The sequence below is a fragment of the Hydra viridissima genome, unplaced genomic scaffold (genome assembly GCF_058129835.1).
Source record: "Hydra viridissima isolate aposymbiotic clone 2 unplaced genomic scaffold, HvirCarnegie_v1 scaffold_1, whole genome shotgun sequence".
Lineage (NCBI taxonomy): Eukaryota > Metazoa > Cnidaria > Hydrozoa > Anthoathecata > Hydridae > Hydra > Hydra viridissima.
This window is the reverse complement of record NW_028324300.1, coordinates 9,517,170-9,543,992: the sequence shown is the minus strand read 5'-3', so window position 1 is coordinate 9,543,992 and position 26,823 is coordinate 9,517,170. Positions and strand designations below refer to the sequence as shown.

Sequence of the window (26,823 nt, the reverse complement as noted above, 5' to 3'; positions counted from 1 at the left end):
CTTAAGTTAAAGTGTGAAATTTATTTGAAGAACTTTTTTTGGGGGATCAAAGTTTTAACAACTTTAACGAATCTTTAATAGGTTAAAGTTCAGATATTTTCACTGGGTTAACTATTGATTTTTATAACAACTATAACAGTTGTAGAATATGGAAATTGTGAGGAACTTTACCAATGAAATCGAAATCTTTTTTTATTGAAAGAAAAATTTCCCTCTCTTTATACACGAATCTTATCCCTGGAAAGCATCTGTATTTCAGTATTTTATCCGTTTCCTCGAATTTTAAAACGACCATTACTTTTTCTAATATTTCAACCTCTCAGATGAGCGGCAAAATGAACAAATGCTCTTCCCGTATGTAGTTTATGCATATGAACTTAACTTTTTGTAAGTGTCTTAAAAATAAAAAAAATTATTCATTACTTGTTTGCTTCTTAATGTTTAAGAATTCTGTTTAAGCCTCATTTTACCCTATGCGTTGATTCTAAAGTGAGATACTGAAGGAGCTGAGCAGTTTTCAGAGGTCTTTGATTCAGAAAAAGACTCAAAAAAACCTTTTTAAAATTGGCTAATTAAATGAACCAATTTATTAAATTTATAAATAATTAGTCAAATGTTTCCGGCTTCTTCAGAGAAAAAAGTTTTTCTGCATTAGGTTCATCTCTGCATTAGGTTAATTAAAGTTGATAAATTTAATTGATAAATAATTTATCATTTAAACCTCAACTTTGCGTTTAAATAAATTTTATTTATTAGGAAAAGATTTTAAGAAACACAAAAAATTAATCTGTTAGTAAATGTTATTACGCAGAGTTCATGAACAAAGTTCATTAAACAAAATAAAAAAATGCAAGAGCTAAAAAAAATGTTATATGTAAGATACTCCTCTTTTTTTAATAAACTTTTATTGTAAATAATTCAAGAAACACAAATCGCAGCGACAACGACATAATGGTTGATTTGTATTAATCAAGATTAGTATCTTCTTTCTTTTTCAGTCAGTAAACTGCGATGGAATCATTAAAAAATCAATCTGCTTAGGAGGTTTTAGTCTATCTTATTATCAATCTTTAACATTAATTATCATTTATTTTTTTATATATTATATTATTTTTTATCTATATATATTATTATTTATTTATATTTATTATTATCTATTTATATATATTACTACTTACTTTTATATTTTATTTTTTATTTAAATATATTATTTAACTATATTTATATATTATTAATTTAATTATTAATTACTATTAATCTTTAACAAAGCACATAGTAGACAATAATTTAGAGACCAAAAGAGTTTATGGAACAAACAGTAATATTTATCATGAATTCAATGTTTCCAAAAAGTGCGCACTTAAATTGCATTTTGACCATACTTAGAGGGTGTGTGTTATGCTTTTTTATCTTGGCTCAATGTGTGTGTACTTGTGGGTCACTTCTAACGCTTTAGATTAACGGAAAGCTTTGACAATAGAATCGTTAATACAAATAATAATGATAGGTTAACTTCTGACTCAAACAATATATTATATATAATCGTGGTCTTTCTTTTCCTTTGTAATACTAAATATTCCAAACGTTTAACTCAAATATTTTCCTTAACAATAACGCTTTATTAAATTCCAATAAAAAAATCATCTCTCAACTTTTTTTTAACTCTTTCCGAAAATTTCTATTTTAGTTGGAACCATTCTCCTTTTAGTTGGAACCATTCTCCAATATGAAATCTCACAACGCTGTTTTAAGTCCGACTGAGATTCGCTCTCTTCCTTTTAAAATTTTTAAACAAAATTTTTACCTAAAATTTTTTCAACTTCTTTTTCTATGTGCCTGCAGATGTTTCCTTAATCAGGTGTTTCTCCAGCATAAACAATGATTTTATTGTGGATGCTCGCTAGTGTTTTGACTTTGACCTCTCTTAGTCATGGTTCTTTGAATAAGTTTTGCCAGTTATATTTTAATTTATTAGTCTTTTGTTTTTGGTCTTGACTCGTGAGTGAAAATCATTAAGTAGCTACAATATTGTAGCGGTGCTTAAAACTTAGCTACTGTCATTTTATCAATGTAAACAAAATTTCTATTACTACTGTTTTATCTTTCACCTTGATGGCTCCATAACTTTATATACGAATAGGCTAATAGAGGCTGTAGCCTCTTGGTTCTGGCCAAAACTGGCTGAAATAGAGTCCTTAGAATATTTCAAAAATATTTTTTTAGGTTGCTACCGACACCAATAACTTGATGATTTATAACATTTAAAAAACAATCCCAGCTCCCTTGTGTTCCTAAAACAAAGTTCTGTGTTCTCATTTGATGAATATACAGTTATCATCATTTCTAATAATTTACAATAATTTTCATTTTACATGGAAACTTTTAAGTTGCATTTATTCAAAGTAAAAAAAAAGATCTTCGATATATTGGTTTTATAAAAATTCTTATTGTTTTACAGCTCCGGTTTCAAATAAGTCGAAGTGGAACATATCTTCGTTTTAACATTAGAAATGGCGCAATACATGAAAGCAAAAGACATAAGAACCAGTTCGACTGATTTGTTATTAAAATGATGAACATTTAAAGAATATATTGATAGAAAATTCAGTACACAAATCATTCGGTATCTAAAAGAGATACCGAATGGTATCTAAAAGAGATACCGAATTTTATCTTAAAGAGATAACGAATGGTATCTTAATTCGGTATCTTAAAGAGATACCGAACGGAGGCAACCTTTCAATACCAACTCTTACACTGGATGAACACATATGCTCACCTTAAACAGATCTCAAATAAAAGTGACAGCTAAAAAATGTCTATATTCAATGCAGAAGTAAACTTAATCTTTTTTTAAATAATAAACACAAATTAAGTACAATTAGTATATCAAATACAGCTTTAAAAAAATGCAACTTAAATGTGAACAATGTATTTTAAAAGGAATTTTATTATGGGGAAGCGTTATGACTTGTTACAAGTGGGAGAAAAAGGGTCAAGGATGGTCTAAAAAAATGTGACGCAATATATTGGCAACCCTATGGCTTATATATATTTCTGCTAAGCGAACTGTATTCAGCAAATAGATTTCATCTTGATGTTGAGAATTTGAGTAAAGAACTTTTCTGCACCTAGATGCTCCTGTTTGATCGTTTCAAATTAATGATGCTCCTGTTTGATCAATTCAAATTAATGATGCTCCTGTTTGATCAATTCAAACTAATGATGCTCCTGTTTGATCAATTCAGTTTAATGAAAAGATTTAAGAAGTGAACTGGTGGTCCCTAGGAGATTTAATACTTCTTTAAATTGTGGGGCGCGCTACAAATATTGACCTTTAAACTTAAAATTAAAAAAATATTCAGCTTTAAATTTAACAATTTCATCTCTATAAACTTTCTAGGTTAGTCAGTGACTTGAATCTACCGCCGACTCCATTACAAGGTGAATTGCCATGAGATGTAAAAAATAAAAAATAAAAAAACACTTTGCATTCATAAGGAATTCTTTCTTAAATCTTGCATGGCTTAACTTAAAACATGACTTAACTTAAAACATGGCCAGATTTTTTGCCTTAAAGGCAAAAAATTATTGTAAAGTCTTCTGCCTCCTTAAAAAAATCTTTTAAAACCTGGAGATGATTATTTTTTTAAAACTTTATTTCAATTTTTTTGTATACTCAATTTACATAATTACTCAAACTATATGTTTATCAAGTTTTCAACCTAAAAATATTCAGACGGTTTACTAGTTATAAATAATGGTCACATTAAACTAAGTGAACTAACTTATTACTGTTTGTTCCATTAATTCTTTTGGTCTCTAAATTTTATTGATAAAAACAACCGGCATTACTGAATAAATTTTGATACTTAGACATGTATGGTAACGCTGGAACTGTCACTTTTCCTTCAAGCATTTAGTTGTGTCGCTGCGATTTGTGTTTCCTGAATTATCTATAACTGGTGTTTTTATAACAAACTTCAAAAAACTCGATTTATCTTTACAGACTGATATTGTGAGGAGGGAGAATTAAGTTAAAAAAAAAACAACAAAAAACAGTGATCAGAAAAGATATGAACACGATAACTCGTTAACTCTTCATATAAATAAATGATAAATCAAAAAGAATAAGTTAAAAACAACAGCTGAGAAAAGACGTACACACGGAGACTTATTCAACCTGCTATATAAATAAATGATAAAACGAAAAGAAGAAAAGTTAAAAACAACGACCGGAGAAAACATACACACGATGATTCATCAACCTCTCACATAGGTAAAGAAGATAAAGAAGAAAAAAGTTTTAAACATCTGAGAAAAGACACTCGGAGACTTATTCAACCTGCGACATAAATAAATGATGAACAAGTATCGCATTAAATGATAAATAAGTATATATTGTATAATAGAACATACTGAGGGCGATATTAACAACATTAACAACTTTATTTTACTCAGCCCTAACCAAATAGTCCCTAGACCTTGCCCTTTCCTAACCAAGTAATCCCCAGATCCTCAACCTCAATCCAAATCTTCACAATACCTCTTCAACATAACCCTAGAGCCCATACGTCTCTTGAACCTCCCAAAATCCTAACCTTACTACAGCTACAAACTAACAACACACACCTAAAAGTATTTAATAAAAATACCGCCCTCACAATACAAAAGTTGGTTATTTATAGTTATTATTCGATAAAAACCAAACACCGATGCTTGTGTATTACTTTCGGATTTATGCGTTCTGTCTCGTACTTCAAGTGAAAAAATCAAAACTGTTGCTAAAATAATTAAATTATTTTGTCGCAGTTAAAAAACTAAAGGTGTGCTTTACTAAAAACCTGTTTGCTTTTTTTATAATTACAAATATTTTCGTGGTAGGATCATTTTAAAGTTTCACTATATTCGTAGTTTTAAACGTTAGTTTCATAACATTGACACCTAATTGTTCTTATAACCAAACTTGCTACGAATCGTAAAATAGAGCAAACGCTTAATTTCCTAAAACTCGCAAATCTACGCATTACTACCCAGTCGGTTTATCGTTAAACGCTTTGACCAAATTTAAAATTTTTTTCAGTGAAAAATTCCTAAACTAATGAGAAGCACTGGATGATGATAAAAGAAAAAAAACAAACTTTCTTGCCATTAACTAAAATAAAACTGCCAGATATTTTGCCTGTTAAAATAATAAAATAACCTGTTTACCCTGTTTCTTGCTCTATTTAAATTCAAGATTAAAAATTTCTTTTTTACAAAATTTGTTCGATTAAAGAGTTCATCACATTATGATATTAACATGATGGTGAGCCCGTGGTTTTCTTATTGCATTCTCTTGTTAGTCTCTTTCTTATTGCATTCTCTTGTTAGTCTCTTTCTTATTGCATTCTCTTGTTTGTCTCTTTATAGAGGTTAACGTTGATCTGAAAAAAAAAAAAAAAAAAGCAAAAAAAAAAAAAGCAAAAAAAAAAAAAAAAAAAAACATCTTTAAAAATATTCTAAATGGCGCCGGGGGAATGAAATTAACTTACATCACTCAAGTTGTGTGCACATAATGTTTGTTCAGTTTGGGTTATTCAAAGGCTGTTTCTACAACACGAGAAAACAAGGTTTTGATTGCTTAAAGTTTTCTGCCATAAAAAAGAAAAATTTAATCCACTTTTCATAAACGTTCTCATTTCAATGAAAATGTTACTTTGATATTTAAATAAAAAGTTATTTAAAAATTTTTTGGACGGTTTTGTATGAAAACAAATACGTGATGGTTTATATCGAAAAACTGTATTTTGCTTTAAAATAAAGTTGTCACTGATCATATAGGTCGCTACCCCACACTTCTTTTACACTTTTTTTAATGCGGTGTTTTAGGATATAGTAATCTATGTATAACAGTGACAAAGTCTCAATCGAATGATAAGCGGAGTATCTCAATAGAAGATAATTTAAATCTCAAAGAGAATGACATTGAAAATATGGTCGATAAATTTATGAATTTAAATTCAGATTTAGATCTTGCCTAAGGTTTCTGGATATGTCTCGGAAACATTAACACAACAACAAATAAACACAGCACCAACGCAGGGTGGGTCACAGTTTATTACTTTAAAAGGATTAAGAAAAACATCATAAAAGTATATAAGAAAGTATTAAAAAAAATTATAAAAAAAAGTATTAGAAAAGCATTAAAGTATACAAAAGTATTTACTTTGAAAATCATCACATTACACTTGCATCTTGAAATTAATTAAACTCACTTTTTTTCAGCTAACTGCAAAATATGATACATGAGAAATTTTTTGTCTAAGAAATAAAAGATCTTTTTTAAAGCATCTTCCATGGCATTCTAAGATCTTTTTTAAAGCATCTTCCGCGGCATTCTAAGACATTTTAACAGGATGAGTCTCTTTAAATATCAAAAAGTATCGAATTTTCTATATATTATTGCTAACTATATTAATCATTAAAATGGTATTCTGACACTAATAATTTTTTTTAAAAAGGTAAATTTAAAAAATTGTAAAATTTTCTTTCTTCATGAGTTTACTTCATTTTTTTTTTCAATAATTTAGTTAAAATTTTTAAGAAAATGTGATTAATTAGTTAAAAATTTTTTGTTTATGATTTCATGCAAAGGAACTTTTTACTTTGAGCGCGTTAAGAAGCTTTACCATGAACATCAAATCTTTACCAGTTCCCTCTGTTTACCATCCCCCTCCGTTTACCTTTTACGGACAGGCCTCTGTTTACCATCCCCCTCCGTTTACCTTTTACGGACAGGGCACTGCATTCTCCATCTTCAAGTAGAGCCCATTTATCTTTTGTTCAGAATCTGTTGATTAAATAATTATTTTTTCTTACCATAGATTTATCGTTGATGATAAATTGTGGGTAACGCCCAAATATATTTCGAGTTGCTGCACCAGCTGGATCTTACGAGTATATATAAAAGACTTTTTTTTATGCCAGAATTTACAAATTTCCTTTCACTGTTTCATATAAATTGTCAAATAGAAGGAGAATTTCTTGCTATTGATTTTTATTTCTTTTTTTAAAATATCATTTCTCAGTCAAAATAAGTCTCCTTTTTTTCCCATAACCCAATATCTAACATTTCTGTAATTGACTCTGAATTACAATTAGAGATTTTTAATAAAATATTTAAAAAATAAACACAAGTAAAAATTCTGAACAAAAAAACTGAAAGTAATAAAAATTATTATTTTTTTTATTTCGTTCACATTTACTTCAAATGTAAGTTTCTGGCAGACAGACGGACGAATGGAAAAAAAAGGGTTAAAAAAAATATTTTGGAACGGTAAAGTTGTGGACTATTTACGCCAACCTTTCTAACTAGTTTATTAGAAATATTCTGGGTACTGCCATATATAAATACTGCCGTCCCTAGAAAATGAAGGGTAATATAAAAAATAAAAAATAAAAAATCGAATTATGTTTTTTTTGTTGTTGTTGCTGTTCGTTAAACAATTTAAATTAATTTAAAAAAAATTAAAATGCATATTAACTTTACTGATATGTTCTCTTCAGAAAATTTGAGCAGATTTTCTTTATTTTCAAAATTTTAATGGATGGCCAAATCGACAATAGTTTTTTTTACAAATATTACTGGATTTTTTTTATTAAACCTTATTCCGAAGTAAGGAGTACTCTCAGAAAGATAGGCTCATTTCAATTCATCCTAAAATTTTTTGAAACAACTATTTATTGCTATTTAAAAAATTACTTTGAACAACAATTTACATTTTATTGCAATCAACAAAAATGTCATCGTTAAATATGTCCTTCGGGAAATACTTTTTTACAATTAAAATACCAGGATTTTCCTTTCAACGATGAACTAGCACTATTAAAAGAAGATATTCTAATACATTCTTTAAAGATTAACGTAGGGACACGGTATTTAGTAAGAACGTTTTGTAGAAGGCATTTTTACCAAATCCTAATTATGAGGGTAGAGGGAGAAGGGGGTGTGAGTAGGGTGGTGGTTGGTAGCTCAATTATTCAAAGACGCAATTCGAAAATCTTTCTTTTTTATTTTATTTGCGGAGTTATTAAACTGTTAATCAATTGACAAGAAATTATAGCGTGCAGAGTCCTATAATAGAAAAAACAACAAAAACGTTGGAATTATGACGTAACCTCTTTTAAAAATTTTGTATTGCTGATAATTTACCAAAAAAGTAAAAGACGTCAAGATCAATTAAATGTCGGTGCTTATAAAATATCCCCGTCGCACACAGCTAGAAATCATACAAAAAGTTATTTTCATAACGTGGAAATCTCGAAAGCTTTCTTTTTTACATTTTATTAATTAAAATTGTGCTATGTGCAACAGTTAGTCACACGGGATATAGGCTAATGCTTTTTTTTAAAAAAAAAAAACGCTCATAGTCTGAAAGAAAGTCTTAAAGATAAAAATTAACATAGGTAAATAGATTAATTAGAGCTTTAAGTTTGTATAGACTTAAGATGCATAAAAGCACGGACATGCAACAAACCACAAACCTCCTCGTTCCTCCTACCGCGTACGTCGCACAGTGGGAAAACACTTAAATTAGCACGAAAAAAGTCAAATTTTGACTTACTCAACAATTGCAATATTTTGATGAAAATTTGTTGACAAATTCCCATAGTTTTATAAGTGCATACTTTATTTATAGCTTTTTCTGCTTTTAACTCTTTCATTAGCTCACAGAGGTCAAAATTGGCTCGTGCGACGAACTTAGAAAAAAAATTCTTTTTGAGATAGCGATTTCGGATTTTTTTAACAAAATCTCAAAGATTGATTGGTCAAATTTAATAACTTATATAGATTTGTCCATAATTTCTAATAAATCAATAAAAAATAATGTTTATGCCGAACTTTTTTTTTTTTTTTTTGCAAATTTAACACTCTTAATAATAGTAAATTTTTTAAGTTAAAAATTTTTTAAGTTTGAGTGAATAGTTACCACAATAATAAAGGTGCCATTATGAACAAATGTATTCAAAATAAATAAAGCTATTTTTTTGAATTTTTTAAGCCCTTAAAAAAGGTTCAATTAAAATGAGAAACTTAAACTTTTCTGGAAAATTAAAAGGAGTCGATTAAGATTTTAAAAAATAAGTTATAATATCAGAATGTCAATCACATTTCAATTTTTTTTATACTTGCGCATATTGGCGCTTTTGTCCAAAAAATGCAATTATTTTGTGAAAAAAACGAGTCTTTTTCTTCCAAAAATTATGGTGAAAAAATGTTAAAAGTGTTCTGGCAAACGGTTTGTAAAAAGAAACAGCTAAAAATGAGAAAGCGTAAACCTCTGCCTAGAGCAACAAATTCGATCTTGATGCTACCAATGATTTCTCTACACGAGATTGAAACAGAAAATGATGACATTAAAGATATAGATGCTTGAAAAAAGCAAAAAAAAAAAAAAAAATTTTCACAAATTTTTTGATGTTTTCTACAAATAAATAGTATTTTTACTGTTATTTATTTTATAGTGTTTTAGTACCGTCATAGGATTTTTTCGTATTTTTGACCGAAATTGACCACTGTACAGCTGTTAAAGATGAGCTATTAAATAAAATTTCTGCATTTGCGTTGTTAATATACTGTTATTGAAATGAATCATTTACTTCTGAAATAGTTTTTTTAATTATATTTTATGCGGCATGTTAAAACCTTGAAGGTATGCTTAAATTTTTCAATGATTTTTTTATTGTAAAAATTGATTTGCTTTTTGTGTAAATACATATTGGAAATTTTTTAGTTTTCTGTGTTAAACATTTAAAAAAGAGTTCTGCAGAGTTCCCTTAAATGTCTGTATATGTTGTTTGGAGTAGTTCGTGTGCTAATAAATTTGGAAAAAATTAGCTGTCATCAGGTACCATTTTCCTACTTTTTTTTTATATATACTTTGTCATTTCTAGAAACAGAACTTTATAATGTTTACCATGACTAAGAAGATGAAAAAAAAATCAGTTACATTTAATTGATACGTTTATAAGAAACATTTATTTGCAAACTTTTACTAAAACGTGGGAATAGTTTAAGAGGACCAAGAAAAAGCTCAAAGTACTGAACAAGAAGAACTTAATGGTTGGATAATGTTTAATGTCGACAAAGGAATGGAGCACAATGAAGAAACAGTGGGGCCATCTGGGTCCAAAATAAGCTAACCTTCGAAACCATTTTTGGGAAAATGTTCAAGGGCGAGACATTCTGAAGTTGCTTTTCTTGTTGATACTAATAACAGTAAAAATCTTGTTGAAAGATACTGTATCACTGTAACTAAACCTAAAGAGTTAGTTATAATGTATAAGTAGGGATATGATGCTACAGTGATCATTCCACATGTAAGCAAAAATCCAAATTTAATAAAACAGATGGAAATTTTTTCACGTTTGTATTGTTCATTAGCGGGTCACAGAAGTCAATATGGTCACAAAATATAATTTGACAAAATCCGCGACCTTCATCAATCGGATTTTTTAAACCTCTGAAGATTGTATGTAAACAAGCTTTAATTTCACTCCTTACTCGTGTCCTCAGATCCCCTTATTTCATCAATTTGCAAAAAATCGTCACATCGTCAATACTCAACGCCTTAAAGAAATGATGTTATATCTCTGCTGTCAGATCTTTACATGCCTGAAATATAAGATTTTGATAATGACTTCAATAGTGAATGAGGTTGTTTGACAGTTACTTTCCATTTCCATTTCATACGACATGTAATGAGAAAAATATTTAAAGAAATATAAAAAGTTAATTTCTTTTTTTCGTTCATTTAATGCTTTAAATACATAAAACGAAAGCTATGGTTTATATATTGGCCATTTGTTTTTATAATAAGTTTTTGGAACTTCAGTATTTTCATAGATTTCCTTGTATTTTCACATGTCGGAGGAACCACGCCTACTTAACCTAAACCATATATTTATTGTAGGCAATTTAGTATGGTCGATTCATGTTCCTGCCCTCTAGATCCTTTTAAATAAGAGTTGTAACTTTTTTCATGCTAGATTAAGCGTTTTTCTTACTGCGCATCGGATCATTGAGTAAACTCTAATTTAAATTTTTTTGTACTGACGTGTACAAAAAAAATCCAGAGAAATCGCAAAGAAATTTTAAAAATGTAGACGTTTTAAAACAAAATGTAATGTTTTGTTTGATTAGCGCAACGTTTATTAAAAAAAAACAATAAGCTTTTTTTTTTTCGATTTAGTGATTTATAACTATCTTAATTAAGTTTACTTTTTTAATGATTTATTAAGTGTTTTAATTTATGCCGATAAAGCGTTAGGAAGTTTCTATTTTTATTTGAGGGGAAATCCTGAAAAATATATTGGGATTAATTACTTGATATAGATTTTTTTTTAAATATTTAAAAAGCCTCGTATTTATTTTCGTAGGAATTTACCTATAAATGTTGCCAAATTAACTCTCATCTTTTCAAGATTAAATTATCATTACACGTCTGAAATCTTAGTTTCAGTCAGTTTATTCAACAATGTTCAATAAGATTTATACTGAAGGGTACCATTTTCTGGTAAACTTTTTTGCACGCTTCTCCTTAAGTACTATGTGCAAATTAGATTATATATATTTTTTTAATATCTTAATATTTGTACTGCTTTTAATGAATGTTTTCTTCATTATGTTTTAAATGACTTTATGCATTTGTAATTATGGACTGGCAAATTAATTACCATAAAATTATATAGATTCCAAATTTTATTTCAGCGCTATAATAATATCAGAGAAGGAGTACAACTCAGACCCAGGATACAACAGGAAGAATCCTAATAGCAGAAATCAACACAGCGATACTCAACGGCAGACTGAGTGAAAAAGATCTGGTATAGTCTGGTTCACACGGCTCCCACAGAATGAAATCAGTGTGTTAAATATTGCTGTCTGAACACAAGTTTGACAAGCTTGTGTGTTGTGTTCAATAATGTCTGAGGTCAAAACATGGCTTATACTTTGACTGAAGATTGTACGTATAGTTTAACGAAGAAAGAGGATGAAAAAAAACGCGTTTATTTTGTAAAACTCACAGATTCTTGCTTGAAGGCACTTGAAGAATATGTCACTAATAAGGTGATTACATTCTTTTTACTTTTGGTCTCAAAGGCCTTTTCCTATTTAGTAGCTTATTTTCTTCTTGTTTCTATTATCTCACTATAAGCAATTTATAAAGCAAGTGTTAAAAACAATTTATAATAGCAAATTTTAAAAGTTTAGCTACAAAATAAAAAAAAGAATTTGAATTCTCTTTTATAAAATAAACATCAATTTAAGGCAGGTTATTCAAAACTTTAGAAAGTATTACACTTATACTTTTAATTACTAAATGTGTTGTGTTCATATTTAAAAAAATACTAATATGCCTTATAAATAATATTTAAAAACACACAAACATAACAAATACTTAGAATAACTAAATTTGGAAATTGCTTAATGTTTTGATGCTTTTTAATTAAGATGAATTTCCTTATTCAACTAGTTGATTTTGTTGTTTTTTTAAGAGTAACAGTTTTATTTTTCAAAAATGGAAAAAATGTTTTTTTATTTGTTAAGGCTGCTACACAACGTAAACCTACGATAAAGTTTGAAGGACAAAATGGGGTATATTTTTATTTCTAATTTAAAGTTTCTACATGGCATATAATTTGACAAAAATAGCCATTTTTTTTTTATCCATCATTTAATAAATGTAAACAAAAGTCATACTTTTAGCATTTCATTCTTTGTGTGCCTCTATTTATTACATTTTTGTATGGTCTTATCCTTTTTATTATAAATTTTCTACAATGCTCTCTTAACTCTTGAGACTATTTCAATTAGTCTATACTCTGTCCATTTGTAAAGAGTTCTCATAGCCTCAAGAGTTTGATGCAGAGTCGGTTTCTTTGTTGCAAACATTTTAGAAGGAACAACACTAAACTCCAGCAGTTCTAGGTACACTTGTACTTGTAGAAACAAAATAAACAATTTAAACTTATTATTTAAACAATTAAAACAATTTAAACTTGGTATTTTTAAAGTATTTAATCTGCCTGATAAACTCCTCAACTTTATGTTTAATAGAAGCATAGACTTAATTGTATATTTATTAATGAAGTTTTTGTTTTCATTAAATATTTCTTATAAATTCTTGTTTCACTGCTTATTCCACCAAATAGTTTATACAGTTGATTGAGTGAGTACCTGTTAATTGAATCAGTACAATATCCACATCAAAATGTGGGCTAAAAACACAGTCAAATCCTTTTTTTTTTCCCACAAGTATGTTGAAATCAATTAGATTTAATTCTTCCAGAAAAGTATATACTTTACCTAAGCAAAACAGAGAGAAAAAGCTTTTTTTTTTTTTTTTTTTTTTTTTGTCTAATTAAACTAATTTTTTTTGTTAATCAAATCTTAATCTGTTAAGGCTGAATTTTTTTTATTTCAGCAATTTATTTTGGCACACTTTGTGTGTTTCATTTCAGTTTCAATGTTTTTAGTAATTTTTGTACATGGTACACCAAATTATTTTTAATCATATACAAATACAACATCTTATATAACATTAGCAGACCTAGTTTTTAAAAATTCTGTTTTATATAATTGCTTTCTGTTACATTTTGATCTGTGGATTATCACATGTATTTGCTACCCACCAATTTTTAAAACAGTTCATAAACTCTGAAAGTAGTGATGAGAAAGTTGTTAATTTGTTTAGTGGTTTTAATATTTTTTGTTTATGATTTAGGTTTTCAATATTCCTAGCAAGCCTGGCTCAGCATCTCAAGATGTTTGTAAAAAGTTTGATTTTGTTGTTTCAAAGTTAATTTCAGTTGAATCAAACCCACTTCAAGGAATACTTGAGTGCATTAAGCATACCAAAGATGAATTTATATCATATGGACAGCTGGAAGAAAAATTGTCTGTCGCTGCTAGTGATGATAGTTATGAGCAAACACGAAATCGAATGGCTCAAGTTGATCAAGAACGAAAAGATGTCAGGTATATTATATACTTTCCATTATTTATTCTAAATTTCTTTCAAAAGATTTTTAGTGGTAAAACAGGTTGACTTTTCAGTTTACAAAGTGTGCAAAGTTAGAGGTGTAGGTTAGGAAGACAATTGAGCTGCTTACTTGCCATACCAATTAACTCTATAAAACAAAATGCAAAATATATCATAGAGGTATATTAACATTGATACACAATAACCTTAACATTTGGTATGACCGCCTATATTTTTATAACTTCTTTTAGTCTTTTAAACAAATTCATTGAGTTTTTTTTATAAAATTACTGGGAATATTGGATGCATGCATGTATGTATTTTATGTATGTATGTAATATAATATATGTAATGTAATGTAATGTAATGTAATGTAATGTATGTATGTATGTATGTTTTTGAAGCAGAGTACATTTTTGTCTCAAAAGATTAGAAGAATATTTGTTATAGAATTATTTAAAATTGAAAAAGGTTCTGCAATCCTAAAATATTTGTTGTAATGTCTCAAATTTGCCTTGTTAATACCTTGGTTTACAGAAAATAGGCCAGACAGAGTTTAAATATTGCATTGATCCTCTCTATCATAACTTAATCAGAGGAGAGCTCAACTACCAAACCTAATCAAGATTTTTATAACTTTTTATGATTGTAGTATATAAGAAAAGATGAAGAGGCTGGACATTCTTCATCTTCTAACTTCTCTGCAGCTTTTAAATTACTTTTGAATTTTTAGCATCAATACTCAAATTACATTTCTGTTAATGTTTACAGCTTTGTGTTAACAGTTATAATTACTGTTAAACTTCTTAATTTGAACCATTAACTTTACCTGTAGAAAACAAAAAGTAAGTGTTTCTCAAAAATGAAAAAGCTGTTTAGGCTAATGATTAACAGAACTTTATACTTAACCATGTATGATAATTAATCATGTATTGATAATAAATAAAAATTTATAACTTATGATTTGCTGTTTAGCACCAAGGAAATAAAGTTGGACGACAAACTTAAAAAAGGTATTTTCTTGTTACTGTAGTTATAATGTTTTTGCTAAGAGTAAGCATTTAAAAATGATGTTCTAAAAACTTTTCATTAGGAAATTTTGCTTTTTATTCACAATAGTGAATTGATTTTTTTTAGGAGCTTCAGCTGAACTTTGTTATAAAATCAAGTTTTTATTTTTTAAAATGTCCCTAAACCATTGTTTCAATTAAATCACTCATAAATTTCCAAAATCTTATTGTTAGGTAAAAAGCTACATAAGTCAAAGCTTGCATCAACTGAAATGGAACGCAAATTAGCTTCCATGAAGAAGCCTATTTCACAAACAAATACATTGATTTCTCCTGGAACAGCTTTGAATAAAAGCTCGCCTTCGCTGCCTGTAAAAGCAGTCTTATCTAACAAGAGTTCGCCATCTTTAAACAGTAAAACCTTGACACCAACTTTAACTAAGAGCTCATCACAGAATCTTGCTGTATCTAAAAACTCTTTAACCAATGCTGTTGCCTCCAAAAGCTCCTCGATTAATGAAAAAACATTAAGTTGTCGGTATTACATTGACTATAATAGACTTTGTTAATATTGTTTTATATATTTTATAGATATCTTATAGTGAATTCTTAGCATGACTTTTATTCTTTTTTTTTTTTTTTTTTTTTTTTTTTTTTTTTTTTTTTTTTTTTTCTTTTTCTTTTTATTAAATAAATTCATTTAGTAAGATGAAATTTTATTTTGCAGAGAAAGGGTTATCCATGTGTTAGCAATAAAACCACTTAAGAAACCAGAGTTAATGACACGCTTGCAGAAAGGTGATCCCTCTTTTTATATCTTGAACCTATTATCTACATCTAGCTTATGTACTTTTTTTTTCTCCAAATTTTTATCACAGAATATTTAATAAAACTCATTCTCTTTTAATGTACCATTTTTAAAAATCATTTACAGGTTAGTTTAACCTTAGTAATTTATTTTGTAAGAACTCTTGTAGAAATCTATCACTTTAAAAGTATTGGTGTGAAAATGTTTTTTATTGTATCAAATTTAAAGTTTGAAAACAAAAAATTTTAAGTTGTTACTCACATATTTGTTGCAGGTATTTTAGTTCTTATCTATTACTCAATATATGTTACGTTTTTTAACTTATGATATTGTAAAATACCTTTATTAAAGTTTGAAACATGAAAAATTACCAAACTGAGCATGTCTAAATTTTAGAGCAATTTTAGTTCCATTAAACAAGTTCCATTAAGTAAATATTATTACCACAAAACAGGATTCTTAGTGATTCCAAATTCCTTGAAGGTTTTCTGCTTAAAAAAATGTAAAAATTGAAACATGAGTTTATAGCATAAAGCAATCAGGCTAGCCTCAAAAATTTTTATGGTGTGCAATGTTAAAATTTTACACATTCACAAACCTTACCAAGGTTTGAGAAAATCTTAAAAAGTCTTAAAAATGGTTAATTGTTTAAAGTATCAAAAGGGTTCTAATTTTTTTTTTGTACTTTGTTTTGAAGTTTGATTGTGCAATATTTTGGGTTGAAAAAGATGCTTGTATAAAAAGAATGACCTTGTATTTTTTCCTTTTTCTTGATAGAAGCCATGAGTCAAAAAGATCGCAACAATTTACCTATGATTCTAAAACAAGTTAGTAGTATTATAAGCTGATATAGATGTATACATAGGAATTTTATTTAATTTAAGTATTTTTTGGAGTTTTTTATAAAAATGTTTTTTCTTTTGTTTTGATTGTTTTTTATGACATTTCTAATACTGTTCTTTGTTAAGCAAAATTACTATTGCAGAAACCAGTAAAAGAAATACAGCTTATGAGAATTTTTAAATTTTTAAATGCAGATGAAAAAATTATAAGTCAAATTTTTTTTTTGTTTGTTTCCAGTTTTAATTAAAATAGCTATATGACATTTTGGAAATAACTTAAAATTAGCTAAATGACATTTTAGAAATAACTTAAAATCAGCTATATGACATTTTAGAAATAAGTTGAAGAGTTGTGTAAAAAATCTGTTATTAAAAATATTCATAAATATTCAAAATTAATTTGTTTAAAATTTTAAGATGTTTCATTTCTTATATTTGATTCAATTTGAATTATATAAATAGAGCTTGTCCAACTTGTCAATGAGCAAAGTTGTGGATTGGTCTGTATTTCTTATAGTAGTGGTGGGGATGGGGAGTGTTGTGTGTGTTGGTTTCAAACACACACAAAAAAAGTTTTTGAAGTTTTGAATTTTTTGAAAAACTTTTTCAATGTTCTTCCTGAAATTGAGTATTATTTTTTTAGTTTCATTTTCTTAACTTAGTAAATTTAACTCTTGTACTGCAGGTATCAACATTGCAAGACAATGAGTATAGTTTGAATTCCAATTTATACAATGAAGTGCAGGTAGGCAATATGTTTAAAGTAGCAAAAGTGTTATTTTGCTGAAATTTTTATTTACTGATCTTTATTTCATCATATTGGTTTATTTCTGTTTTACCTGAAAAGAATTTCAAAATTACTATTTTTAGGTTGATTCTTGGCCTTTTTACAGTGATAGCGAAAGACTTATTGTAAAAAGGTTTGTTTGATAAATAGAGTGACATTATTATAGTTTTGAATTTTAAAAGGGTTGTTAATAAAATTGAAAAAATTAATATCTAGTGTAATATTTAGTTAAAATTTAAACTTTTTAGTATTCTTATGTAAGCCAATCTTAACTTTAACATTAATCTATTTAAATATATTTGTTGCAGAAATATTTCAATGCAGAAAGTAAACTCTGCTTTATCACCACAGATGGTAACCTCTACATCAAAGTCACCTGAAGTAAAGGTTTGTTTTTTTTACAACTTTACTCCTTTTTTTTTTTACAACTTTACTTAAAAAAAATATGAATAGTGTTGTTGAAAGTACTTTCAAAATAAATTTAGGTTTATCTAAGTTCATTCCTAATAATGAATTTTGTTACCTTTCAGGCTAATGGTTTAAAAAGATCATTAGATGTAAATTCATCCCTTGATAGTAAAAATGGGAAATGTAATGGCAATGAAGAGCCTTCTTCAACATCTTCATCTTCCCCATTACATAGTAATACAAAAATTAGGAAAACAGAACATTTAAAGGAAAATAAAAAGCCCTCTTATGAAGAGGAGTCTCCTCCAACTGTTGCCTCAACATCAGAAACACCAGAACATCTAGTGTAAGACTATTTAGAAAAATCTTGGTGTTTAAATTATTCTTGCTGTTATTTCTATTTATATTTTTGTTATAGTTATTCCTTTTAATTTCCTAGTAGTCAATAGATCAAAAAAAATAATTGAGCAGAAATACTTTATACAGAGTATAAAGCTTTGTCATCTTTTACTTCTAGAAACTATAAGCCAATTATAACTTATGAACAGCGGTGCCAATATAAACGAGACTTCCAAGCGGAATATCCAGAATATATCGAGTTAAAGAAGAATTTGGATTCAATAACAAGTAAATTCATTGAATTGGATCGTTCTTGGAGGAGGCAAGAAGTGGGCTCTGATGAATACTATGTATGTCTAATGAGTTTGATACTTATTGTTTGTTATCAGTTTTAAATTAAGATCTAGTAATTAGTTTTTTATTATTTTTATTATTATTTTTTGTCTTTTTTCAGCGTCTTCATGATGTAATAATTGATGCTTACAAAAAGCAGCAAGGAGTGAGTGTATAGGTTTTAACTATATATCTTCATGTTAAAAATAATAAAAAGCTGTGGTCAAAAAGTAGACCAATTTTTTTTTTTTTTGCATGTATGTATTACTTTTTTTTTTCATTACTTTGCTAGTAGAAAATGAGATTTAAGGCAATTTGTTGGTAATGCGTTTTTACTACATGTTGACTTATTATTATTATTGTTGCTGTTGTTGTTTATTACTATTATTATTATTATCATTATTATTATTATTATTATTATTATTATTATTATTATTATTATTATTATTATTATTATTATTATTATTATTATTATTATTATTATTATTATTATTATTATCATTATCATTATTATTATTATCATTATTATTATTATTATTATTATTATTATTATTATTATTATTATTATTATTATTATTATTATTATTATTATTATCATTATCATTATTATTATTATCATTATTATTATTATTATTATTATTATTATTATTATTATTATTATTATTATTATTATTATTATTATTACTATTATTACTTGTTGCTGCTGTTGTTGTTGTTGTAGGATATATTTCCAAAAAATGTTAAACATTTAATGGAAATTGAATGGGTTATAATGATGTGGACATAAATGTTTGAGAACATTTGTTAGCTCAATTTGGAGTTTCCATGACAGAAGTTCGCAATATTATTAAACAATAAGATTAGCAAGGTAATGTATTAAAAAAGTATAGGGTGACCTTGTGTGTTTTACAAAGAGAAAAACAAGACAACATGAGCTCTCAAATTACAACGAGAGAAGCTACAACCAACAAGTAGCACTATTAACAATTTGTCAAAATTTTCATCAATTTTTATGAGCAAATTTCAAAGCAAAAAGTGGATAAATATATAATCGCATCTTTTTAACCGCTACTTTGTTTGCTCCCACCTGCTAAATGTAGAAAACTGATTGCTTTAATAGATTTACTTTAATAACCCTCAATATGAAACGTTATTTGTTGTCTCTTCAAATGCTTATCAAAAACGGGTTCTTCAGGCTATTTCTAACTAGATTCAAGCTTTATAAGGCCTCCGCTTTATGGAGAACTGTATCTGTATATGTTGCATTTAGGATGAAAAGTACAAAGATATGAAAAAACGTTGTGAAGAGTTACATGTAAAATTAAGCCATATCAAAAAGCTAGTTGTTGATTATGATAACGGCCATACGTAGACAACGCTTCGCGTGACAAAGTTCGAAGAAATATGCTTAATTTAAAGAGAAAAAGACATGGCCTCCCGTGATTTTCAGTGAGTGAAACCATAGCTTAAAAAAAAAAAAAAAAGAATAATTTAAAAATAGCCACATTGCACGAAGGTGCCGTGAGCAATTAATATTAGAAGTAATTTTGGTAAAGTAATTTTTTAGAAAAATCTATTGGACATTTTCTTGAATATTTTTATCTCTGATAGTATTTTAAAATATCTTTTAAAAGTTGTAACAAAAGATTAAAAGTTCTCGTCAATATAAAAGAGTCTTCTGTTCGTCCGCTTTATTCTAAATTTCAGAACGTTGCGAGCATCTTTTGTGCATAAGGTCGAAATGTTTTAAGGGGATTTTTTGTAAAAAAAAAAAATTTCTTTCCGTATCTTTTTTTTCTTCCTCTGTATAAAATGGTGCTTTGAATATTTATATCTTGCGGAGCTTGTTGTTCATCAAAAATGAAATGAGATAAATTTAAAAAATAACGTTTTTGTTTATAATTTTTTCTATTCCTGCCCCTCAAAAAGAAAGGTAGTTCTGCAGTTCTCAAATAACGCGATGATCTCTTGTTTGTTTTTGTTTTTTTTCTTTTTTTTACTGAGCAAATAGATAATTTTTTAGTTTGTCTTTTTTTTTTTTTAAAGTAATTTTAGCTTTTACTACAGAAACTTTCAAATTTGTTATCACATAAACTTCAAATAAAGTTTAATAAAAAAAGATTTAAGCAAGCGTATAGTGCAACAAAATATTTTTTGTGTATATTTTAGCTAAGATGTTGTTTATCAAAAAGTATTAAAATGTAGCACCTGCTCCAGAAACAAGCTCTTCATTCAGATACGTTAGAATTTTAAATGTTGTAACGGGTGAGGATAAAAAAAAATGAGGCTATTAGTTGCTTAGAGATATTATGTGTATGTTATTGCAAATTTATTCTAGTTTTGAATTTTAAAAAACAAAAAGAAACTAATATTCAACGATTTAAAATAAAAGTAAACAAATCTAAGCAAGAGCTCCGTGAACGTGGACGATAAGTAACACGGAAAGTATTACACTTAATGTCATTTTATAGCAGAAAAAAATAACTAAAGCAACCATTTGCCGTATAATTGAACGCGCAGAAAATGGAATTGGAACGAAACGAGTTTAAAGAAAGCGGTCGGGTCGCTAAAAAAAATGACGAAAAAGAACATTACTAACAGGGCTGTGGAGTCGGTACGCTGCTGTTCCGACTCAGACTCTTTGATTTTATTATGGACCGGCTCCGACTCTTTCATAAGTAACCAACTTTTAACAACAAATTTACTGTAGTAATATTTTAACATTGGCTATTTCATCACCATGATACAAACAATCCAACCACTTAGTGCTTTAAACAGTATTTATTAGAAAATAATTTCTAAACAAACAACTTTTCTTTACTCTTGTTATCCAATAAACTCTTGTTATCCAATAAAATTATGAATTTGTCAAAATTATGTTTAAAATATTGTCAGTTGGATAGAAAGAACTTGTTCTTCTTTAAGTTCATATTCTTGAAGAGTCTTTTCCACCAAGACCTGGAGAAATTCACTAGTGCCCTCCAGTTGTTGCAAACTACAATCCCCATTATCTCTGGACATCCTACAGCTATCAGAGCATCATGGGACTTGTAGTTTTGTAACAACTGGAGGGCTAGAGTTTGATAGTTGTGCTCTAGACTGGCGGAACATAAAATATTTTAATGAGTAACACCTGTAATATCCATATCAAAATTATGAAACTTTGAAAGATTTTTTTTAAGCTGGAGTCGGAGTCGGTACATTTTTTCCGACTCCGACTCCAGCCAAAATGAGCTCCGACTCCAACTCCATGACTCCGACTCCACAGCCCTGATTACTAAGCTGAAGAACATGTTTGACCACGAGGATAGCGTCTCACGGAGGCAAGCAGCTAGAAAATTTTTGTGCGATCAATCTTTTATCTGCAAAACATTGAAGAAACACAATATTAAATGCAGAAAAAAAAAAAAAAAAAAATACCATTAAGAATTGTCACAAAAACTTAAAATAAGAACGAGATGCAGTGCTTATTTGAAAAATACAAAAATCACGATTGGATAATTGATAAGGGAATCTTATTTCACTTTAAAGCACAGCGCTATTTATGGAAACTAAAATTTCTACTATAGTAACTATAGTAACACTTCTTTAACACCACTAAGCGTAAAATGTAATTTAATTGAAAAATACCAGCAAAAAATGTTAGTTTGGATTTGCATTTCAGCTAAAGGTATTTCAAAACTTTTTTTTTTGTTCCTTGTAAGCAATTAAGCAAGAATTATTCCTGAGCAAATGCATCTTAAAAAAGACATAATCCTTTCATCTAAGCAAACCATCTAGATGGCAATTACATATTCTGGCCTGACCTACCAACGTCACATTACTCAAAAACTGTAGTGAAGGGACCCGAGACCCGAACTCGGATCCGGGTAATTGCTTCAGGTATTACCCGAATTTAAATTTTCGGGTAATTTCCCGAAAGTTATAAATACCGGTTTCTTTTTAAATCGGATAATACCAGTTGTTTTTAATACCTGATACTTGATACCCGTAGAAAATACCCGTAGGATACCCGTAGAAATACCCGTAGAAAATACCCTTAGAATATCCGTAGAAAATACCCATAAAAATACCCGAAGAAGTAAAAATAGCTAAAACAATTAAACTCAATTCATTTATTACATTGAATTACAAATGACAAAAAAAAAAATAAATTTAAGTATGAATATTTGTACTGAATGAGTACAAATTTCAGGATTAGCAAAATTAAAAGTAGCCTGGCCATTTTAAATCTGAAATTTCATCCAGTAATTTACTGTTCTCTTTCATGAACACTAGCTGCTCCATTTTGTTAACACTTAAATTTGTTCTAATTACTGTGCAAATGTTCCCTGCACTTTAAAACACTCTTTCAGAAGAAGCAGATGAGACTGGGATAGCCAAAATCTGCCTAGCAAGCCTTGCAATCATAAGCTATTTGCTTGCACTGACCCTCCAAAAGTCAAAAATGTCCCCTGTTTTTTTTGGTTGGTGTATCGCCAAGGTATTTGTCTACTTCCTTTATTACATTAATTGTCTACTTCCTTTATTGCAACTAATTTCCCTCCTTTGTGCGTATATGTTGCTCCATACTTTTGTGTGTGGTGATTTTCCAACAAAGTACCATCAAACTGTCGGCATCCAAAAAGTCCACGGCCTTTATGTTTTGGGGTGAGGTTTCAGGTGACGTGGGTTGCAGTGTTCTTTGCTCCATGGCTGGAAGAAGCGCAATTATTGATTCCAGCTGGGCTAAGTCTGAATTCTAGCGTGTCAGAAAGTTTTGTACCAACTTCGCTGTTGTTATTTTAAGGGCCTTTGCTTTGTTGATAAGATCAATTGTCCTCTTCCCTGAGTTGTGAAAATAGTTTACCAAACCCGTCATCTTCTTGTGAAGTTGATTCCATTGTGGACATATGTACAATTTCTTTTCATGGTCTTTTGTAGCTAGTGAACCCGTGACAATCAGGTGGATCTTGTGGTCGACGCACCACATGCTGGTATCAATGTCGCTATCTGTTTTTGATCCCTTTTGAATGTTTGCAGCGCTGTCTGTAATAATGGTGATCCAACTCATTATTATTACAGACAGCGCTGGGATTCAATGTCTTCACTGCTTGATGCTGAATAATCAGTTTTTGATGTAGAAAGCTCATGAGTTTCAAAATTTTGTTCAATTTCTTCATAAGTACTTTTTCTCCTAGCAGTTTCCATTGCAGTGCGCTTCAGTGCCATTTCTTCCTTGAGTTTTAGTTTGTGATCCACACCAAGCATAGACCCTGGTCGTCCTTTTTGGCGCTGAAGGATTAAGAAATTCTTATCCTCTTCAATTTTCATCTGTTCCAAAGCTTCTGAATGAGCTATGTCAAACAGATCATCCATATTGTCTACAAAGATCTCTTTTTTCTTTGTATTTGCCTGTACCTCTCGTCAAATTCTTTTTTAAGCCTTTCCATTCATCATACAGTTTCAGTAACTTCTCAACACAGTGTTCAGTTCTTTTAGTAGGAATTCGTGCTTTTTGCCAGAAAATGGAAACATCTTGAATCACCAGTATTGCACTTTCCTTTGTTGTAAGCTTTACAACTCTTACATTGTAGAAGAAAACGCGTAAAACTTGCCGGTTCGAAGGCGATTTGAAATGTAGCCAAGAAGACAGACATGAAAATCTTTTCTTAACTTCTGTGACGAACTCCCAGACGAACTTAATGCCATTTTAATGTCTAAAAAGAAGACAATCTAAAAGTCACTTTACACGAGCAGCACAAACAGTTTTGGAGACAGTTTTTAAACTTTTCAGCTCAAAAATGACTCTCAGGGCAAAAATTTCGAAACTTCATGGTCGATGAGGGTCAACTTACAGTTGTCAAATTACGCTAAAATTTTGTAAAGATCATTATTTTCATGATTGGAACAAGAAATCGGGTTGGGAGCTAAACAATTTGAAAGTTTAAAAATAAGGGCCACCCTAACATACATACATACATACATCAACTTTTAGCTAATTAAAAATTATTACTTACATGAAGGTGGAATTAATATTTTTACACGGAGTATTAGTTCCACCCACTCCATGTAAGTATTAATTTTTAATTAGTTAAAAACTAATACTAACACGGAGTGGGTGGAACTAATAAATAGAAATAAAAGTGATAATAAAAGAATTGAGATAAAGTTAAATTTAAAAAAACGCAATAAAAAAACAAAACAAAACAAAAATGTACGAATTGAGTTTTTTGATAAAATTTCCCGGGGCCAATGCTATAAACAATTCGAAGTTTTTTTCGAGAAAAAAAATCTTTCGTAAAAACGCAATTTTTCACGTACGAAAAAAAGTTCGTAATCTCGAAGAATTTATCGCTGTTTGTATTTTTTTCGCCCATTGCTATAAAGCATAAAACGTAAACGTCACTGAAATTCACGAACTTTTTTTATCCGTAATACATAGTAGTTATATAATAGTAATTTTTATTGTAATTTTTATTTATTAGGCCTAATTAATGAATTTTATTAGTCATTAAGTATGCTGTGCTGTCTATTCTACTTTTATGAATATTTTTACATTCTAGTATTTGGTGTTTAAAAAAGCTGTGTAAAATTAAAGTAGGAACATGAATTTAATTTTTTCGGGCGAAGACTTAGATTTCGAAGTTGCAGAAAATTAGCTTCGCCACCGATTGCCTCGAGAGGTTGGTGTTTAAAACATTACTTAAAATTACTATATATATATATATATATATATATATATATATATATATATATATATATATATATATATATATATATATATATATATATATATATATATATATATATATAATGATTTTTTATCGAACAAAATCAGAAATCAAACTAAATAGGCGCAGAAATTATATTTTTGTTTTGTTTTTCAATATCATTTTAGTTTAATGGTCGCTTTTTTAACGAAGATGTTTCTGACAACGTTTTTCGAGAGCAGTATCGAGTCCCAAGAGCTGTATTAGATTTTTTAGAAACTAGGCTTAAAGATGATTTGTAACATTATACTAAGCAATTTGCAACATTATACAAAGCATTTCTTCATTCTATTGGCACAAATGTTTTTTTTCATGTTCTCAGAGACTGTCATGGAATCTTTACCAACACAATTTATCGTATTATACAGTGTAGGAGAAGCTATTTTCAATGTTAGTGTATTAAGTTAATAAAACTATTGGAAGTATATATATATTTACATATATATATATATATATATATATATATATATATATATATATATATATATATATATATATATATATATATATATATATATATATATATTTAGATATATATAAAATTGATATATACTATACATTACATCATGTTATCACTGTTAATTTTATATACTGTAATATATCTCTGCTGTTTTTGAATAGAATGATTAAATTGCCATTATTATTACCCTTGTTATATATCATTAGCACTGTTAGTAGCTTACTTTACATTAGTTTATAACTATTTGTATATAAACTCGAATGTAAAATCTTTATTTAGAAATATGATTGATTGATTACATGCTTATATTATGTTAATATATACTATATATTACATACTTATACTATAACATTTGTAAATATATATATATATATATATATATATATATATATATATAAAATATAATGTAGCAATACATATTTTTATTTAAATAGTTTGCTAATTAAAACATACTAAGCTTCCCAAGAAGAACCTCTTTGTTTTCTCTGATCTTTATTGCTAGTAACATTTTAAGTTCTTTAAACAGCATTTTATTTTGTTGTGTATTTGTGTATTATTTTGTTGTGTATTTGTGTATTATATGGCATATTTATCAACTCTTTATACTTTTCTTTAGTCAAACACTATGAAAAATTTGTTTAACCAGAATTACTATCGAAAACCTTCATAAATAAGTATGGAATTTTAAATTCATGCATGCATTGTTAACGAAGCACAACAAGGAACTGAATAATCGATTAAATGCAGATTTTAAGTAATTAGTTTATTATGAAGTTACCAAAATCCTTTTAAGCTTTATCTATAAAATATCTGCATAAAAACACAAACAAAGAATGTTCAATGATTTTGAAGCGCTAACGTTGTTCCAACAATGGCCGCCAAAAATCACGAAGAAAATATCTAAAATTGAGATCAAAAATCTATCTGAAGTTTTTTTTCGAAAAAACGCATTTTTTATCTGAAAAGGCGATTCCCTTGTTCGTTTATAGCATTGGATTTAATAGCGAAGTTTTTATCTTAAAAACGGAGTTTTTTGAATGTTTATAGCAATGGACTT

At 28.3% G+C, this 26,823-nt stretch overlaps 1 protein-coding gene across 3 annotated transcripts; it reads left to right on the top strand.

The window, feature by feature from the left end:
• Positions 1–11,535: 11,535 nt before the first annotated feature.
• LOC145187500 (RNA polymerase II elongation factor ELL-like) lies at positions 11,536–20,225 on the top strand. 3 transcript variants are annotated; one of them, XM_090076663.1, is made up of 15 exons: positions 11,536–11,558; positions 11,753–12,112; positions 12,593–12,640; positions 13,770–14,023; positions 15,003–15,040; positions 15,272–15,575; positions 15,765–15,835; positions 16,623–16,672; positions 17,373–17,432; positions 17,558–17,607; positions 17,783–17,861; positions 18,005–18,228; positions 18,400–18,571; positions 18,676–18,720; positions 19,825–20,225. In XM_090076663.1, exons 2-15 carry the CDS (start codon positions 11,984–11,986, stop codon positions 19,924–19,926), a joined length of 1,626 nt encoding a protein of 541 aa, XP_089932789.1. In that variant the 5' UTR covers positions 11,536–11,558; positions 11,753–11,983; the 3' UTR covers positions 19,927–20,225. The 3 variants fall into 3 exon arrangements, with proteins under 3 accessions (XP_089932789.1, XP_089932791.1, XP_089932790.1); XM_090076665.1 differs by lacking the exon at positions 11,536–11,558 and having other exon boundaries at positions 11,824–12,136; positions 12,448–12,640; XM_090076664.1 differs by lacking the exon at positions 11,536–11,558 and having other exon boundaries at positions 11,848–12,160; positions 12,448–12,640.
• The last annotated feature ends 6,598 nt before the right edge of the window (positions 20,226–26,823 follow it).